The 21,146-nt window shown below is 46.7% G+C and overlaps 1 protein-coding gene across 1 annotated transcript in view; it reads right to left on the bottom strand.

Moving 5' to 3' along the window:
- Kcnh1 (potassium voltage-gated channel subfamily H member 1) overlaps positions 1 to 21,146 on the bottom strand; it is a 315,715-nt gene that overhangs the window by 70,927 nt on the left and 223,642 nt on the right. The window contains exon 9 of the mRNA XM_031339334.1: positions 16,361 to 16,613. Coding sequence (XP_031195194.1) covers positions 16,361 to 16,613 — 253 coding nt within the window. The remainder of the gene's footprint in view (positions 1 to 16,360; positions 16,614 to 21,146) is intronic.

The following is a 21,146-nucleotide window of genomic DNA, read 5'->3' as shown; positions in this document are numbered from 1 at the left end:
TCTGTTGTATAGCAATTTCTACACAACCAGGTGAACTATTCTGTCCTGAGAGGGAAGCTCCTTAAGACTTGGGAAGTCTTAAAATAACACACAAGTCTCAGAGACTCCCTGAAACTTACCAGATTCGCAAGGCTCCTCCATTTTCAGGTTACAGAAGCAGTAAAGACTGCCAAAAGGAAGGGCCTCTCTAGCTTGTAAGCTTAACAGTCAAGCAGAGACCTCAGGGTTGCCACACTCATGGGTTGTCACCCATGTTGGTGTGACATGGAGGTGGTATATCTGCCTCTGAGCTATAGATGTTTATGTAACTACTCTCCATTTATACTTCCATAATACCTGCAACAAATTCATTCAGCAAGTTGGGATTTGGAGGTATTAGTTTGGTCTTTATTTAGTTCTTTCTTTGAAATAAGGAGACATTTACTCATGTCTCCCTAGAAACTGTCACACAATAGAACTACATAGTAGGAGCTTGGGTGATACTGGTAGGCAGACAGGAAGCGAGGGCTGAAGTGAGCCATAGGTCTACACCTATGTGTCTGAGAGTTGAATAGATATTCTTCGTGCATGAGGTGTGTGCTTGTGTGTAGACATCTCAGGGACCAAAGAACAGGGAAGCCGCATCTAGCTGAGACCATCTACCTAGAAGCAGGCGACTGTGGGGTTCAACCCCTCCCATACTTGTCTCTGCCTGAAGGATTACTTTGTGCTATGTGTCCTTCTCCCCCGCACCTCCTGAAATATATTCTTTAATCTTGCTAAATGCCCACCTAGTTGTGTTGCAATATTGGCCCTGTGAAATTGCATCTCCAGGATCTTCTGTCTCTGGAATCCTACTAGTACATTCAGTGAATCAATACAAGATTGTAAAATAAGTGCTTATATTGCAAACCTGTATGTTGAAATTCAAAACCCTAGTATAACAGCATTGGAGGGAGCCTTCGGCCTATGACTGATGAAGATATAGTTTATGATTTTGTCTCATGTCTGATCCCATGGAACCTTCATAGAAGGGCCTGGAGAGTTTTCCTGTGCTATTTCTTCCATTTGCACATACAACAAGAAGCAGGCTGTCTGCATCTGAAGATCCTCATTATAACTTGACCATGCTGGACTTCTGATCCTCCAAAACTGTATGAAAATTCTATTGCTTATATGGCAATCCTGCTGTAGCATTTTGTCATAGCAGCCCCAAATAAGACATGTAGTAACCTTCATCGCTGTGTGATTATCCAGCCCCTCTCAGAGGCATCTCCCCACCTTTCCTAAGTATGAATGTTTTAGCCCGTGCCTATTGCAAAACTGAATTTATTCCTGGCATAGTCTCTAGCTATGTGGTTTGATTATCCACCTTGCTTATACATTTTCAAGGCAGATTATGAATCCCCAGGGGGGCAGAGAGGAACATGCAGAAGAAGGTGAAAACAAGAGTGCTGTTGGCTAGGCTCCCCAGACCCAGGCACCCTTGGTGCTCAACAAGCAGCTGTCTTTCTGCCAATAGCAAAAGAAGGCAAACAGGCTTAGTGACTTCTTCTCCAGTGCCAAGTGGCTGTTGCAAGCATATAAGATACTCCACGTTCTTCTCTAAGCATCTCCAAAATGTGAGTCAATACCTCCACCTCCTCCAAATCAGGCAAACAGTGCACGACTTGAGGACACTGCTTTGTGGTTCTTATGTGTCTGTTGTTCTCATATGAAAATGGTTTTAAAGATTTGGTGTGAATAGGACGTGAGTGGTGTTACTTCTAGGTAAACATGCACACTTAGACGTTTTGTGTTATGTGCAAACATAGATTCCCTTCCCAAGTTCTAATTGTAATCTGTGATGTGGATAGCTAAGGTAGGTATAGAGCCAATAGGTAGAGCTTTTCTGTAGGATGCTTCCTGGTTGCTCTGGAAACAGGCTCTCTCCACAACGCCCTACAGCACTGACCTCTAGGAACTCACAACTACATACTGATACATACTAATATCCTATAGCCTTCCCACACTGTCCACCATGACACAGGTGCCCTCCATATCTATATAATCTGGTTCTTGTAGAGAATGTGCCTCCTCTGAAGAAAGATGGCAAACTGTTGGTAAACCAAGGCTACCTGTTCCTTCTGGCAGGGCAGTTACATGCCGTAACTCTCTTGAGTAGGTGAATAACGGCTGGACTTGGTCAATCAATATAGTCTGGCAGAAATGACAGTCTGAGATTTTTAAGGCAGGGTCATGGGAAGCCAATGGCCTGGGTCTCTTGGAGTATCCATTCCTGGAAGTCTCTATCTTGACATTGGATCATCATGGGGGAGAGCCTAAGACACTCTGGATCCCAATCCAGCTCTCATCTGCTAGTCAGACACACAAACCAGCTATGCCAATGAACCTCTGGCTGGCCCAGCTCAGTCAAGCCTTTGAGTGAGTACAGGCCTAGAAACCACTTGTGTACAGTCATCTGAGAAACCTGCTATGAGAAAAGAATGTGTCTCTCAAACCAGGACATGTAAGGAGCTGTTATCCAGCAGCAGACACGTGAACACACAGTTCACAAGGCTCTGAGCTGAGAAATGGCCTCGTGGGTGAACTTACTGTTTCAACAGAACATCTCCCATTACCCTGGCTCTTGCTGGCACCCTTGTGTTTCTGAAAGAAGGTGACATGAGAAGGTGAGGACCCTCTCTAATGGTCAGAATTTCCCATCAGGGAGAAACAAGGAGCATCTCTAACAGGTTGGCTTTCCTGGCTACACGTTTTGAGCATTGGTGAGAAAGGCAGCGTTCCAAACTCCACAGTTCCTACTGGAGGAAACATGGTATAATTAAGCTGTAACTCCTGAGTAGAAGCTGATTGGTAATTTTATCTGTTTCTTACCAAGATTATCTCATTTAAACAAGACCTAATATAGAAACATTATGCCTCCTTAATGAAATTTTCTAATTACAGAAGAACCCTTAAAGTGAAATAATAGCTCCTTGTGTGCGTTTAATGAATGAATCTGACTGTACGGATTTCATTTACGAGCCCTCTCAAGAGGTGCATCTACCTACCGCACAGATCATAGCACACCCATGCAGAAATTGAACACACATGAACCAATGCACGGAGAAGGCAGTATCTCACGCTGGGAAGTTTTCCACAGGGCCGAGAGACTTGATGTTGTCATAACACGGATTAGCATTCCAGCCCAAACTCAACAACGTCTAATCCTACTTCCTGTGAAGGCAGCCACGCTGGCGTAGATGATCTGTGTAGATGATTTAAGGGTTAAGCACGTGATACGCAGGACATGTTGAATCCCAGGCAAACCCCAAACTCCTCTACCAAACGGGAACTGTTTTAAGATACACGTTAAATCCTGAAAGCCTGCAGGAGCAAAGCAGGGCTCTGACAAGCCTCATTGGTCTGACACAAATGGCTGGGAGAAGATTTTCCAGGTCAGAGATTGAAAGGCAGAGAAGCCAGGACAGACGCTGTACACATTCTTCAAGTAAGACGTGGCCGTGCACTCAAGAACAGAAGGATCCCAGCGCACCTGGAAATCAAACGTTCAGTCAACTGGATTTACCAACCAGAGTGCTAGGTGTAGAACATTAAAGGTCTAGTTGCCTTGTGACTCCCTAGGTGCTCACATTCTAAGTAGATATTCTGAGCTTGTGGGGAGGAGTGGGTAGGTGGGGAGTGACTGCAGGTCTCTAATTAGAACAAGCCGGTGGCACTGCGCTAATGAATCACCCCACGTGCTCCCCAGTTATACACAGTACCATTTCAGAATCTGCCCTCTGGTGGGGCACCACTGGGGCCTGAAGAACAGATAGGAGAGGCAGGGTCCAGGACTGAAGTACAAAGGGACACGGCACAGGAGGAATGGAGACCCTGAGGGCAGCTTGGTTCCGTGAAGGGCAGAGGCAAATGGGGTTCGTAGGGAGGACACCAAGGTGAATTCAAGAGGGGTTCAAATATAGGACCCTGGAAGCATCGAGCAGCCTTCCTCGGTGTTAAGAGGTTGCAGGGAAGGGATTGTGATTTGAACCCAGCAGGTCCAGTTCACTCAGATAGATGAGCCTATTGAGGCAGAGGGTGGAGTGGGGGGGAGATGTCTGGCTGTTTCTATAATTCCTGAACACATGTTCTTTTAAAGACGGCTCGCAGGATAGTCCACACTGGTACAGCACATGACCAAAACTAGCCCCTCTGTTACTAAAATCATTAGCCATTTTCAGAATCAAAGACATCAGAAAGAACTCAGCCAGCCGTTCATGCACTGCTTGAAGGGCTGAAGAACCTGTTGGCAGAAAGCCAAAGTGACACCCTACTGAGAGGAAACAAGAAGCTGGCAGGAAACTAGGCGTCTAGTGCCGTGGAGTTGCCACCTGCTCTTGTGTACCTGGATAACTATATAAGAAGGGGAGCTCTGCCCTTGCTGGCTTTCCGATAGTTGGAGCTCCTACCAGAGCAGCTGCACCCTTATCTTAGACCACTGGGGATCCCTTGGCTGGAAGAGAAGCCAAAGGCAACAAGCTATGCGGGCAGGTATCCCCCTGAGGCATCGACTCACCTGCTCCAGGGAAGATGCAGCTCCCCAGGCTGAAGGTGAAAGGTCCAGCCACATGAGCCAGGCCCCTGACTACACTGACCAACTCCCCTGCCCACTCTGAATATGGCCAGACATTAGGACCACCTAGACCCTACTATGTGCACCAATACCTGCTACGTGCTTTCTCCCAGAGGCCAAGGCCCAGCCTGCTTACTCTGGAACACTTGTGAGCTCCTCTACAAGTACTTAGGGTTGCAAACCTCAACCCTGCCTGAGGTTGCTGGTGGGTGTAAGGAAGCCGAATGTTGCCATCTTGGAATACACAGGAAAAGCTGCAAAGCTCTTCTAACCTTCATTGTATAAATAGATGTTACTGCAGAGGTCACAACCTCTGTTCCATGTGCCACAGCTTAGGGAACGAGAACATATATCGGAGACAGACACCCTGCAAATCTCACCGAGGCCTTCCGCTCTAAGGTGAGAAATGGCACCCCTGGGAAAAAAGCCTGGGTTGTACTTCACTGGCTGCTGAAGTGTTGAGCACTTACTGGACTTCTGACCCAGTAAAAAAGCTGGGACAGGCCATGCCCAGGTGACCCTGGTTCCAGGGACAGATCTGATTCTCCCCCACTTCTCAGAGTGCATCTGTCTCTAGAAGCTTGCTGTGATTGTAACTTCTATGAAAACTGCATCATGTTCAAACACCTGCTCACTTTCCAGTCAGTACAAAAGAGCCACGGGATGACCCTCTTTACCTACCTCTAGTTAGATGGGTACTAACGTGGTCTGTGAAACCTACACAGGTAAGGTCATGGCCAGTCCTCTCCAAGTGCCACCTACTCTGCCTTTGTCTCTGCCTTTCCCAGAGAGCTTTTAGCTTGACTTCCCATAGCTGGGTCCACCTCTTGCCATCTCTGCACATGGCTCAACCCAAACCAATGACTTGAACTTATCTTTTGTGGGTTAGAGACCCCTTTCAGCATCTTATAGAGCTGGATGGAATGGTGGAGATCATTTCTAGGGTCATTTCTGGAGTCAAGGAGCTTATAGTGAAAGAAAAGGAAACTCATGCATGCCTGTCATAACAAACACAAAATCGTTGCAACACAAGCAATGTCAAGACTGGGGTGGGGAGTGGGCAGGACTAAAGAGAGCTCATGGAGAAGATAATCGAGCTGCCCACACAGAAGTTAGACAGATATGAAAGGCTCGGTGGCTCTGGCAAACAGTGTACGTGGGAATGAAGACAGGTTCTGAGGTGTTCCACTCACCAGCTAAGCTTCTTGGTTGTTGTAGTCAACCTTTCCTCACTGTTAGGTAGTAGCTCCAATAGTCTGTCCTGCTTAGACCATTCCCTTCCATGAAACAAAGAACTCTTGCCACCCCTGAGGTTTATGGAGCAGACGCCTACTACAGTGGTCCAGGGAGGCTGGTCAGCACCATGATCCGTCTAATTCTAGGGCTCAACACTGGGACTCTTCTTGTTCATAAATACAAAGCACATCCCATAATAGCAGCTGTACTTGGAAAGATGGTGATTGGACTTAGTAGTGGTTAGTACTGACAGCTGATGAGATCTAGAATCACTAAGGAGATGGGTCTCTGTGAGAAGCTTCCAGATTAGGCTAACTAAAATAGAATGACCTACCCTAACCATGGAGTCGGAGCCCAGACTGAAAAAAGAGGAGAAAACCAGTTGATAATTTCTCATCCTCTGCCTCCTGGCTGTGGATGTAATGGGAACAGCTGCTGGAGATCTTGCCACCCTGACCCCCTTGGCACCATGACTTCCCTGCCGCTATGACTTCCCTGGCCTGAGGGACTGTCTCCTCCCAAACTGTGAGCCCCAGTAAGTCCTTTCTTAATCTTACCTTGCTCTTGTCAGACACTTTCACAATAAGCAGCTAATCTGTTGTTGTCCTCTCTTGGCTGCACCTCTGTACATCTGCTGTATTGTGCTCTTGTGGCTGCACCTCTGCACAGACCCATAGAGTTTCTTAGGCTCTGGAACCCATTCACTGCCCTCCTCTCAAGCTTCTTGCTCTCATAGGTCGCCCACCCATCTCATACCTGTCAATCATTACCCCTCAGCTAATCAGTCTAAACAATACTCACTAATCTTCAACGTGTTATGACATTTGTTCCTAATCTACTCATATGTGCCTTAATTTTTGTTTTCGTTTTATTTACCTTTTTTTGAGACAGGGTCCCTCTATGTAATGCTGGCTATCCTAGAACTGACTGTGTAGACTAGGCTGTCCTCAATCACACAGAAATCCACCTGCCTCTGCCTCCTGAGAGCTGAGATTACAGGTGTATGCTCCTATGCCAGCTCTGGAATTTTAAAAATGTGTGTGTGTGTGTGTGTGTGTGTGTGTGTGTGTGTATGTGTGTATGTGTGTATGTCTCTGTGTTGTATTCATGTGGATACATACATAGGACAACATATATGTGGCAGTTGGGTCATAAAACATTGATGATCTTACAAACTGTGACATCTCTGTCCAGTGAAACGTATTCTATGGCATTTGCAAGAACTTGGTACCAGTACCTGTCATTACCCCTGGCTTCTGTAACAGTCAGTGTCTCGGCCGCTCTCCTTGTTCTAGTAGTCCCTCCCAGTTTACTGAACACACTTCCTAGGTACAGGTGCTCCCCAGGGACCTACTCTGGACCCCTGATTCTCTCCTCACCCTCACGCCCCTGCTGGAATGGGGACTTTTTCGGCTTGTGCCCTGTTCTCATGCATGCAGGCTTTGTGCCCCGAGTCTGAGATCTCCAGAATCCTCCTGTAGATGCTCACTTAGCTCAGACTCATATATCTGAGGGAGGAATGAGTCACCTCCATGATAAGCCTGCGATCCTCCTGGATTGTTCACCCTAATGAAGTCCCCTCTTATTCTACAAGCGGTGAAGGGCCATCTTCCACTCACTCCCACAAGTATCTCTTGACTCTCTTTTCTCTCACTTAAACCGCTGTGAGATCAGGAGGTCAGGCTACTCTTGCTTCTTGGCATACTCCTTGTTGGTCCCCTCTGACCTTGGCTCTCTAATTCACTTTCCAAACAGCTGCCTGGATGACTTTTCTAAGCACATGTGCAATTCAGTCCCTGTTTTGTTTAAAGTCACCACCGGCTCCTATTACTAATCCATTCAAGTTCATCTTCATAGGGCAAGAGGCCCAAGAACTCTGTGGAATGAACTGCTCTTCATGGCTAGACGTGGCTTCCAGGCTCTGCCAGTGTTGACCCTGAGGAGGATGCTGTGTCTACTTTGCTTCCTACTCTCTCATCTCCTAGCCGCCCCCCCTCCCCCCAAGACAGGACTGAGCCTGGTGGCACTCAGCTCTGGCGCAGCCTTTGTCCGGAAGCCTTCCTTTACTCTGGTGGCTCAGCTGGCTTGGATGCCTGCCGTGTGAATTCTGACAGCATCTTGTTCTTATCACTATTACCCCTCTCGGCCCTGCCTGGTAAGTGTAGAATGACTTGTCTTCCTGATGAGACCAGCCTTTTTGTTCAAGTTGTGTCTCCAGCCCCTAACGACACACCTGACATGCTTATGAAATGAACAAACCACTGCAAAGGTGGGTGAGAGGCACAGCAGGGGGGTGGTGGTGAAAGACCTGGGATGTCCTGAGCTGGGAGATTTGGGGAAGATGACTGGACCCTGGAACCCGAGTTTAGAATGCACAGGTCAGCAGCTGCCTTGTCAGGCTGACTCGCTGGCCTGCTCAGAAATGCTCCCTTAGCTCAATGTGATTTAGCTTTCTGCCAAGCTGAAAGTTTACAGGCAAATTTACAACCATGAAATAAAACAGTGCACGTTAGAAACTGCCCTGTGAGTGGGAGCAGGGAGCGGAGTTGAGGGGTGTGAGTTCAAATCCCAGCAACCACATGGTGGCTCACAACCACCCGTAATGAGTTCTGATTCATAACGCTCTCTTCTGGTGCATCTGAAAACAGCTACAGTGTACTTACATATAATAAATAAATAAATCTTAAAAAAAGATCGCCCTAAGATGGAAGCTCTGTCTGTCTTAGAAGCCTTTTAGAACCTTCACACCATATGTGTCCCTAGCCCTCCTTGTGCAGTGACACTGAGTGTGAAGAAGGCTGGCATCCCTCACTGAATGAGACACACACACAAAAGAGTTCAATTAAAGCAGAGTTTTAGAACCACCATGATGACTCCCTGTCTGTCAGGTAAAATTAAATCAGCCTAGTGCCTCTCCTCCACATCAAGCGGACCCCAGTGCTCCACCAAGAGCTGGTGGAAGTTACCAGGATCTCTACAGATGAGAACATAAACCTCATTTGCTCTTTTCTCATCTGGTTATCTGTAAAAGAATAGAGGTACATTGTAGAAAATTATTCAACCATATTTGAAAATTGAAAATGATGGACGCCAGCTAGGGTGCTTTTGTTAAGATCTTGGTTTGTCTTCCATCCTGGTCCTATGCACATATGCATTTTTAGCTAAGGCTGCCACACATGCAGCCCTGGATTGTACTTTTCTTACTTAAAACACTTGAAACATTTTACACAACACTAGAGCGCCTCTATTATCTCATACTTCCCTTAACTGACATTAACTTCTGACAACTGAGTCCTTTGTCTGGACAATGCAGTTACAGGGATTCCATTTAGAAAGATCACTTTTAGTATATCTAACGGCCCGTGTCTTCAGGGACTGAAAACTAATTTTTAAAATTGCTTAAACAGGAGGAGAAATTAGAAAATATCACCCACTGTCTACCCTCACCCTCTCTCCATCATATGATGTGGGTGCTACTAGATAGAAACATTTTGTGCTTTGGAGTTCTGGGTGATTCACATTATGGCTCCTCACCAGGACTGTAGATTTAACATAATCGCTCGGGTTGATGGAGCAGCTAGGTGAATACTGATGCTTGGTTAAAGCGTGGAATGCCTTGAGCACAGCTCCTGACATGTACTAAGTACAGGCATCAAGCTCACCCCATGGTCCATCTGCTCCCTGTGCAGGGGTGCCCCACAGAGAGGGAAGAGCCTACTTTTCTCCCACCCTGGCCTCCTATGGACCCCAGAAGCATCTCTAGGAAGGATGGGGCATTTCCATCTTTGAATTAGTGAGCATTTATAGTACTGAGGTTGTTGTTTATAAGCCTGCGCTAGATAAGCCCTTCGGTCCTCACTGTCAGGCCAAGGACAGTCAGAAGGAGGGATGTAGGCACATGCAGAGACACGTCATTTTCTCTGATTGGGCAGTAAAATGTAAAAGAGCTGCTGCCAAGAACTGTGCTTAAAAATGATTCCCTAACAGTGTCTGGGAGAACAAATGACGCTTTCTCAAGACTGACTTGAAAGAAATGTGAATTGTCTTCTTGAAAATGTCATTTATTTATTTACTTATTTGTATGTGTTTGGTGTATGTGTACATATGTAGCACACACGTGTGTTTGCATGATGTAGAAACAAGAGGTCATTTATCTGTGTGTGTGTTTGTTATGAATACACATGTATGCGCACTTGTGTGTGTACTTGATGTAGAGACCAGCGGCCATGTCTAGTATATTCCTTTATTGATATCTGCCTCATTTTTTGAGACAGAGCTACTCAGTGAATCAGGAAGCTACTGACTGGCAAGCTTAGCTGAACAGCAGGACTTGGCACCTTCAGCTCTAGGATCACAGTCTCATACACACACATACACACACACACAGACACACACACACATACATACACAGAAACAGACACACACGCATGCATACACACATACACACACATGCACACACAAATACACATACACATGCATACACGTACACATACACACACAAACACACATACACACATGCATGCACACACATACGCACACACACACACATACATACACACACACAGTCCTTCTTACAGGGGTACTGGGATCTGAACTCAAGAACTTTACCATCTCTTCAGACCTGCTCTTTTAAAGATAACCCGAAAGCCAAACAAGTTTGATAAGAAAATAAATATCCCCTGCCTCACAAACAAGGCATCTACCCCAGCTTGCTAGCAAAGATGCCCATGGAGTCTCATCTCTGTGTGCTTGTATTTACATGATTGGGATCAATCACAGCATATTCAAATAACATTTCATTTATCATAAGAGTTTCCAACATCATTTAAAATTCCCCATGGTCATTCTGAATGGCTACACCCCATCTCTTTAAAACTGCTCTCAAATGCTTGGCCATTTAGGAGAAGACTCGTAAGTTCTGCTGATGGCGTTCTTCTTTTTCCTATTTTACATTTCTTTTATTAATTCTTAAATCTCTAGCTTGAGACCTGAGTGCCTTTCCTGGTCCTGATCTTTCTTCTTGTTCTGGTTCCAGACCTACCTTTCCAAGCAATGCTGGCTGCACCTCTGTCCAATGTCCTCGGATCTTTAATGCAAGCTTCACACTTTCTGCTCTGTGGCCTCTTCTTTGTAAATACTTCTCTCCCACTTCCCAGGCATCAGAACCCCCCCTCTGCCTCCCTGTTTCCCCCTTACATTCTAGTACTAACATTTCCAACCCAAGAGACTCTCTGTCCTAGCTTGTTTTCTATAAAACACTGACCAAATATAGCTTGAGGAGGAAAGCATTTATTTTGTTCACATGTCTATGTGATCGCAGTCCAGCATTAAGGGAAGTCAGGGCAGGGACTCAAGGCAGGACACTTAAGGCAGGGACTGAAGCAGAGACCGTAGAACAATGTTGCACACTGGCTTGTTCTCAGAGCTTTCTCAGTTTGCTTCCCAGGACCATCTGCCCAGGGGTGGAAACACCACAGTGGTCTGGGCCCTCCTATATCATTAACCAATAAGATACCCCATAGACTTGCTTATAGGCTGATCTAACGGGGCATTTTCTCAATTGAGGTTCCCCTTCCCAGATAACTCTAGCTGTGTCAAACTGGCAGAAAACTCACCAGGACACCCCTGTCCCTGACAGTTCACCCACCTGCACCTCCCAACTAAGTTTGGCAAATTCTGCAAGTAAAAATATAGATATCCAGTTAAAACTGAATTCTAATGAATGAATAGTTTTCCTCAAACTGCATCTTATACAATCTTTGGAGGGAAACTCACACTAGTAGTCATTCACTGTTTCTATGTAATTCAGATGTCCCTGTGGGCCTTATCCATTTGTTCTGACTGTACCTCAGTGATCTTTGTCTATCGTGAGCCATAGTGACCTCACAGTTGCCATGTCCCTCAGCCCCACTCTTCAGTGCTTTTGGATCACAGCTCTCTGATGTCATACTTCACTTGCTAGTGTCTGGTTTCTCACGATGACACAGTGTCATCCACACCAGCCTTGCTGCATCTCATCACTTGTCACTGCAGCTCTGGGCTCCAGTTCACATGCTGGCTTGGATGACACACCACACAAGTCCTCTCCCCACAGCTAACCCATATCTGACCTCATCTGACTCCATCTTTCCAGCCACCACCAAGGCAAAGACCTTATGGCCTAGTCTGTCAATCACCAGGAAGGGTCCCCTGCTGATTAGTGTGGGTCTAAACAAATGTCGAAAATGAGTAACTTCATATGGCTGAAGCGAAGTTCATAAAAGGCCCCTGCTTACAGGTTCCTGTCTCCTTTCCTTCTCCACGTGCCTCACCCCACTCTATTCCACAGCTAAGGTTGACGATATCAAACTACAAATGAAATGACAATCAAGGCTTAGTGTTCCTGACACCACAGTGCAACAAGCTGGCAAAGCCCCGTGCACACTAAAGCAGGAAGCTCTGAGCTGATGGAACCAGCATGGCCAGTTCCACTCACCCTGGCTTGAGCCTGCTGCTCACACTCACGCTCACACTCATGCTCACACTCACACTCACACACTCACACTCAAGTTCACACTCAAGTTCACACTCAAGTTCACACTCACGCTCACACTCACATGCTCACACTCACATGCTCACGCTCACACTCACACTCACACTCACATTCACACTCACACTCCACTCCAGTGCCCCTAGAAACCCTGCTGCTTTTCTACCCCAATGCAGCTTACCACACTCCTTGGGGCTTCCCAAGCTCTCAGTTTGGCTCTGCCTCCTCTGTGAGCATTTACCTGCCTGATTGCTCCAGGAGAGGGACAGAGTGAGACCCTGTGCTCATGATCACTAAGCATCTGTCTCAGTTCCACACAATGGTCCTCTAGGCAAGACTTTCTCTGTCCCCAGAAGGAACATCACTGTGATCCTCGATGACAGCAGAGGCTGCTAAATATCCAACCTTGAGCAAATGGCTGAAATAAGCACCTTATCCAGGCAAAGGCAAAGTAGCCTTCCAACTCAGCAACTGCGAGAAGGCATCTCTGAGGGAAGTAAGGAGGATGTCATAGCAAAATTAAGTCAGAGGAGGAATCGTAAGAGAGCGCCGCCATAATCATTGTCCTTGGGGGACAGTGTGCTTTCAATCAGAGAGTGGCTTCCATGGCTTGGGGGCCACGATTTCTAATTGCAACCTTTGATCAGCTCCAGAAACTGATTTACTAGGTCACTATATTAATTTTTTTTTTAATGGAAGGCAACAGACCCTAATAGAAACTATCAGGCTGCATTTCCTACAACAGGACAAATGCTGAGTTTTACCTACATGTTCATCAGTTAGCAGTGTAATTAGCATTTTATATTGTAACTGCTGTCACCAAAAGTCTATAAGATTTTAGTGAGGGGGGATTCTATTTTGGGCATGGGCTAAGTCCACTCATTCCTGGAGTCTGCACTAAAATCAAACAGAGGATGGGGGTGGGATGGTCTAATTAGAGGGAGGGACCACACCACAGCAGGTTGTAAGTGACTGAACTGGTAAGACCCGAATCAGAAGGCAACTGTGTCCCAGCGTTTTCTCTGCAGCCTCTTGCACAAGCACTGACATACTTCCCTTCATTACCAGAGCACTGGGCACACAGCATTGCTCCATAGCTACTCATCCTACAATCCCCCAGGAGCATCTCCATTTCTTCTCTAACCCTCAATGTGTAGAGGGACAGCTGTCTAGAGTCAGTTGCTCCACATGCAGCTCTTGAGGCCTGGGGTAAGATTTGGTCCACTGCAGCAACACACTCATGACAGAGCCTGTTAACGGTTCTGGGTAACAATACACTAAAGGGCATCAGAGGACAATGAAGGTCTAGTTTTCAGTCTCATGTGATTGATGCTCAAACCCTTCGTAGGAAGAAACTGATTGCAGTTCATTAAAAAGAAAAAGTGATTCTAAGGAGAAAGGAATTTTAAAAAGATCCAAGTGGGTGTTTCCAGGGAACAAACAGCTTGGAATGTTGTGTGCTTCATGGCCTAAAGGACAGGTTGACTCAAAGAACTTGTCATGTCCTTTTATAGACTAAAAGTCTCTTGGCAAGTTATGTAGGATAATCGAGCCTGGACCTACTTTGGGGGCTCAATCTGGCTCTTGGGAAGCATAGAGGAGGCTTTTTCTAGCTTGGACATCTTGAGAACAACCAACACATTTACTCCAAAGCTGCTGAGCTATATTTGAAGTCCAACCACACTGCTAACTGGAGCAGGCTGGATGCCCAGAGGGCTAGATTTGGAGAATCAGTAACCAGTCAAATCATCCAGGTTATGAAGTTGCTGCCTTGGAAGAAGACCAAAGTGTGGATACTTTATTCCTTCTAAGAAGGGGGAACAAAATACCCATGGAAGGAATTGCAGAGACAAACTATGGAGCAGAGACTGAAGGAAGGACAATCTAGAAACTGCCCCACCTGGGAATCCTTTCCATATTCAATCATCAAACCCAGACACTATTGTGGATGTCAGCAAGTGCTACCTGACAGGAGCCTGATATAAGCTGTCTCCTGAGAGGCTCTGACAGTGTCTGACTAATACAGAAGTAGAGACTTGTAACCATCCATTGGACTGAGTACAGGGTCCCCAATGAAGGAGCTAGAGAAAGGACCCAAGGAGCTGAAGTTTACAGCCTCTTTTGACGAACAACAATTTGAACTAACTAGTACCCTCAGAGCTCCCAGGGTCTAAACCATCAACCAAAGAGCACCCAAGGTGGGACTCATGGCTCCAGCTGCATATGTATAGCAGGATGGCCTACTCAGTCATCAATGGGAGGAGAGGCCCTTGGTCCTGTGAAGATTTATGCCCCAGTGTAGGGGAATGACAGGGCCAGGAAGCGGGAGAGAGTGGGCTGGTGAGCAGGGGGAGGGAGGAGGAATAGAGTTTATTTTTTGTTTTTGTTTTTGATATTTTTTCAGAGGGGTAACCAGGAGAGGAGATATCATTTGAAATGTAAAGAAAGATATAATAAATAAATAAATAAATACCCTGAAAAATAAAACAACAACAACAACAAAAACAAAAAACAAAAAATACCATCCATAGTCAGCCTCATCTTCATTCTAACACCACAGTAACTTCATACACAGCCAGCCTCTTCATTCTAACATCACTTTAACTTCATATCACCTATCTTACTTTTCTAGGAAATCAACCATGTGCTGAACTAAAACATATATCCACAAACTACAGCAGAACCACCAGCACCCAGGGCCCACTTATCTCATTAGCCATCAGCATTTCAGTCTGAAAACTGGGCAGGAATAGAGAGGCTGAACACAGAGGAATATGGGAACAGGACTCCACAAGTCTGGTGGAAGCAGAAGGTCTGGAGTCAGAGGTTGCTGGGATGGGACCCCACGGGCCTCAACAACACTGAAGACATTTCCTTGCCTCTCCAAACTTCAACTGTCTCACTTAAAGACTGAGAGTAAAAAAGCCATGTTGCATGGTTAAATGAGGATACATCTGCATGATATTGGGCAACAAGCAGATGTCCGTAAATAGTGATTATACCATGATGTCCTGTCCCCTTAGAGAGACGTGTACATTGGAGCTATCCTGTGGCTGCCTCAGAAGTTTCTCCAGGGCCACTGATGGTCAAGCCCCCCCAAATACTGTCATTTTGCATATGTCCCCACTCTTCCCAAATTCCTTCTTGCCATAAGTGGTGAACTAACCTCCCTGCTAACCAATGAGAGATACTTCCTCTCCCAACAGCAAACTGTCATTGGATTCCTTTGACTTTTTACATACCTCAAAGTGACACGTTTCTCTCCATCCACCCACATCTTAGTTCATTAAGCACCTAGATAACATGGCTCTTACCTGCTTACCCTGCCCACTGTGGCTCAACCTCTACTTGCTATTGTTCGTCAAAGTACAGACAAAGTACAAACGGTGTCCCTTCCCTACTTTCAATTTACCATGGATCATCTGTCCTACCCCTGCAAGAGAAATCAACATCTTTTAATGTGGTTCCTGGAGCCTATGGTGCGTCAACTCTCTCTCAGGGTCATCTGCCACTGTGGCCCTTCCATGTGCCCCTGTCACACATAGTGACTCAGAGTTTAACCCCGAGAGTCACACCTGTCCTTGTAAATCACACCTGTCTCTTTCACACAGACTGATCTGTCTCTTTTTGGAATCCTGTTTTTATCCTGCTCCATGCTAACTCATTTTCAATTGTTTGGCTTCTTTTCATGTATCATTATATATAGTAAGCCTTCCAATTTGAATCCTGAATCAGATGTCCCTTCTGATACATTCCAAATGATGGTTTGTTTATTCATCTCTTCCAATAGCCTGCAGCCCCTTGAAGAGAAAACCCCAAGGGCCTTAAACATCAATCAGTCCAAAGTAAGCACTCCAACATCTGTTGGGTGGTTGAATGGATGGAGAAATGAGCCTGTCCCAAGGAGAAATCTCTGGTTAAGAGTGGCTGCCCAATGACTAAGACAACCCCAAGTATGATCAATTACCAGGAGTACATCAAAAATAGGCAGGACATACCTAGGATAGCCACCACCTCGTCATCCTGGATCACCTCCAGGGAGCCTGAGACCACGAAGCAGAGGCTGTCCACACTCTCCCCAGCATGATAGATGAGGTCCCCAGGGGCGCAGTGCACTGTCTGGAACTCCATGGCCAAGGCCCGCAGGCAGCCATCACTGGCAAGTCGGAAGGCGGGGTGTTCTTTGAACACTTTGCGGTTCAGGTGCACGCAAATGTCAGCTCTCATGTCCTTGGGGCAGATCTGTAGGACCTGGCCAGAGAAGGAAGAGACAGTGTAAGGTCCACTCCACAGTCTCCTTCCCTCATCACCCCAGGCACAGGCCAGCACCCACAAGGCCAGACGGCACCCTTGTGCTTCAGTGCCCTGGGGAAGCCAGGTAGTGTCTGGATTCTAGAACATTCTGCTGAATGCTCAGGACACAGATCTGAAAGTCAGGGCTAGCAGTGTATCGGTCATGGGAAAGGCCTCTGAGGTGATCCCATTTCAGCTGACAGCTTTAGAATGTGTCAGAGTGAACCTTGTAGAAGTAGAACATTCCAGAAGGATCTGTGGTATTAGTCCACCCAGGTTAGGGGAGGCCTATGAGACGTCATATAGAGAAAACACCAAGCATGTGAGAGGCTTCCAAGTCACAGAGTGTGACCAGGGACACAGATCAGGGAGTCGATGTGAGCTGAGAACCCAGAGTGGAATTAGAGGCTTTGACCCTGGGTGTCAACACAAGAGTCAAAGGGAAGGGTGAGGGGTGCTTGGCCTGGGCTGGTTGAGTGCAGCCAGCAAGGAGTGGCCATGTTCAGATTAATTCTACAAACAAGCAAATCAACGGCCACATATATGGCCATACACACACATATATATGGGGTACACCATGATATTTTGATATGCATACAATAATTAACATACATGAACAAAGTAATCAAGTCTATCTATCCCTTTTATTTGTCAATTCTTTATGCTGAGAACATTCGAAACATTCTCGTCTGATCATTTGGAAATACAGTTATTTGGTTAATGGGTACAAAAACTACAGCTGGGAGAAACTGCCTGGCATTCTATAACATAATGGGGTCACATTAGACTAGAGATTGTGTTCTGATTACATAGCTGGCATGACTTGCTGATAAAGTGAATAAGGGGTGGTATTTAAAGAGATGCATTTACATGAGATCTGCCAAAGACAAGCCAGTGAAAATTCAAGTATAGATGGGAGAGGTGCTCCTGAGACCCACTGTTAGCCAAGGAGCTACTGGCACTTGATGGCTGCTGCTCTGCAAGGAGACTTCCTCTTCTTTGGGGATGTGGCAATTGGTAGGTAACCCATGCCCGAGTGAATGGTTTCACCACCCATTTACACAAGGTCATTAACTAGTTAGATTTAGTGGGATGATGGAGGAGGAAGAGGAGGAGGAGATGACAATGACAACAGACATGAAGTTGATAGAGACAGGTTGGTGGGTCCCTGAAACAGTTAGAGGGAGGTAGCTGGGCATACAAGATAAGAAACATTATACACCTATGTTAGTTTTCAAAGAATAAATACACTTTACAAAAATGAGATATACTGCCGGACAGTGGTGGTGCATGTCTTTAATCCCAGCACTTGGGAGGCAGAGGCAGGCAGATTTCAGAGTTCGAGTCCAGCCTGGTCTACAGAGTGAGTTCCAGGACAGCCGGGGCTACACAGAAAAACCTTGTCTCAAAAAACCAAGAGGAGAGAGAAAGAGAGAGAGAGAGAGAGAGAGAGAGAGAGAGAGAGAGAGAGAGAGAGAGAGAGAGAGAGAGTCATTTTCCCTAGTGCTTGCTATCTGATACAAGTAGCTCAGCAAGTCATTCATCCAGTTAATATCCATTTGACAAGCATCCACAGAGTACCAGGTACCATCCTAGGCTCTACTGATGTGGCAGTTAAAGAATAATTAGATAAAAATATCTGCCCTCATGGAATGCACCATCTAGTAGGAAGAGGCGAGTGATAAGCAAAATAAATAAAATGCGGTAGCAATTGCCGAGGACAGCAAGGGAGACGGAAAGCACAGGGAACAAGGGGCTGTAGCTTTACATCGAAAGCTTGGTGTGCGTTTGCTAACTTGGTCCTCACAGGAACTCTAGGATGTGCTTTTAATTATATCAGCTCAGATGAGGAAGCTGAAACGCAGGGAAGTCCAACGTTCCCCAGCCAGGAAACAGTATATTTTGGCTTCCACAGTAGGTAGCTTGGCATCAAAGCCCAGCTATAGACTAACCAATCCCAATGCCAGGCGGCTCTGCAAAGCCAATGGGCTTCCATTTGACTTGCAGCATCCCCACCCCATCCATGGTACTTGAGGAGGAAACCCGGAGCTTTGAACATGCCAGACAACCATTCTACTGTCTGGGCTGTGCCCCAAGCCTCGATATGTACCATCTAAAACCCAAACTAGGAACTGCAGGCCATGCAGATCTCATTTTTCTAAACATTTGAAAAATTTCCCGGCTTTTCAGAGCAAGAAATATTTCTGTGGACTGTCTGCAAGAAACTGTCACATGGCTTTCTAAAGCAAGCATTAAGGATATAACAGGACCCTTAGTGGTCTTTCTGAGAGAATTCGGGAACATTTTTAAAATAACGTTTCCTATTCTATTTTGTGAATTGAGTAGGGACCATGAAATCAAACACGAGCATTCAGTGGCTCCTTCTTGTGGTGCTGGGAACTTACCAGGCCCCATTCCCATCTTAGCACTAGCCACTGCCTCTGCAGCTGGGCCTTCTCCACCAGTCTCCCCACTCCAGTCTTGCCCTGGAAGGTTTCAGTCCTAGCTTCAGTGTCCATGTGGAGGTGGAATGGGGGAGAGTGCAGGGGGGGAGGTCACATGACTGAAAGCCCAGCTACTCCTTCCCCGAGTGATTGAACTACTCTGTGCTGTATTTCCCCTGTAAAGGACAGACTACAAACTCTCACTGCTGAGGGATCTTACACCTGTCTGAGATACATCCCTATCTCTGGTGCTTCTGCGTTCCTGCTCTGGGTTGTGGAATGGCCAAAAAAGTGAGTGTGCTTCTGAGAGAATGGTTGGAGGAATATGTGTTAATTTTCAAAGAAAATCTCTTGGCACAAAGCCTTGGCCAAGAGGTCACGGCAAACAAGACTGCTTCAAACGTGGTAATCTGAGAGACTTCTCCATGTGGATTGTAAGGGAGCCAGGACACACATGTCAGGTCCGTGTGGATTTCAAGGGGGTGGGGACACCCATATCATGTCCAAGCAGTGCTTAATAGCAGAAGCAAGTTAATTCTCCAGGTGAGTTCACATTTAAATATTTGCTTCCCCACATTAGGCTCCTGAAGAAAGGTTAGGCCATGAGGTAACATTTTCAGGACACTGATTCCAGCTCCCAGGGAGAAGGTAGAGTGGTGCAGAGAGTATCTAAAGAGGTGATGATGGCAGGCAGACTCTGGACTGTGCTGCTTCTCCGTGGTCGCTCCTGTCTGCAAGCTCTACACTGGGGTAGGCAGAATGGTAGCATGTCCTCTCTCTGAGGCAGGGGTTCAGCCATGGGTCCCATAGCCTTCCAGGGCTGCCCTCTCAATTGCCAGGCTTTGAGAGGCTACTCTTGAGAGTCGTGGCTGTAGAGAAGCCTCTCTGGGCTGTACTTCACTGGGCTGTGCATCGCAGGGCTGTGCATCGCACGGCTGTGCATCACAGGGCCGTGCATCACAGGGCTGTGCTTCAGTGGGTCGTGCCTCACTTTGATGTGCAGCACAGGGTCAAGGCTGAGGCTCTGTACTCCGTGCTGCTCTCAGTGCACTCCACATGTGGGAACTTGAACAGTGCTTGACTCCTGGGGCCAAGTCTTCCATTTTGTGTGTGGAATTTTGTGAGGTTTCTCATCATGCTTGTGTCCATGAGGCCTGGTACTTGTGGGTCCTTATTTAATGCCACCACAGAGCTTCCATGGCCCAGAAGGTCATAGCTAATCCAAAGACCACAGAGGCCATGGGGTCTTAAACATCACCTTACTTCAATATGTTCCAAATGTGGGAACTGAGGCAAGAGACACACATGATGTGCTCAAAGTCACTGTCGAGTTCCTGAGGGAAGAGGGGAGCAGGGGCTCCAGTGTTGCTTCTCTCCCCAGCAGCCACTGCCTCCTTCCCCGGGCCGGGCTCTGCCATGAGATGCCACAGTTGGGTCTCTGGACCAGGAACTGAGGTAGATTCCAAAGCCCTCCAGGGAGGTAAATAAACAGAGGCTAGGACAGGAATGCAAGCTGACTATGCAGTGTCCCAGGCAGTTCCCTGCCTGCCCAGCCCTGCAGGGATGAGGATAGGGAAGGGCATTTCCCAGACAGCAGGATCTACAGTCATTGCAGTGCCTGGGAAAAAGAGCTTCAGGACAAAGATCAACGTTCTTTCTGCTCCATCGACTGCCAGGCACCCACAGTGCCAGCAGGCATTGCCGCCAGTGCAGGGCAGGGAGAGCAGCATAGTTGGGAGCCAAGCAGTGGCAATCCCTGCCCTGACTATGCAGGAAGTGTGAGCCTCCTCCTTCCTCCATCTAACGTATGCGTTACTTCTAAAAGAGGCAGAGCCTGCAAGATGGCTCAGTGGTGTTAGAGCCATACCACCAAGCTTGGGACCTGAATTTCATCCATGGAATTCACATGATAGGGAAGAACAGATTCCAACAAGACATACCATGACATAGTACTCACACACACACACACACACACATACACATGCATGTACATATGCATGCATACACATGCATGAGCACACACACATGCATGCACACATATACATGT

This window comes from Mastomys coucha, unplaced genomic scaffold (genome assembly GCF_008632895.1).
Source record: "Mastomys coucha isolate ucsf_1 unplaced genomic scaffold, UCSF_Mcou_1 pScaffold1, whole genome shotgun sequence".
Taxonomy (NCBI): domain Eukaryota; kingdom Metazoa; phylum Chordata; class Mammalia; order Rodentia; family Muridae; genus Mastomys; species Mastomys coucha.
This window is presented reverse-complemented; position numbering and strand designations above follow the sequence as displayed.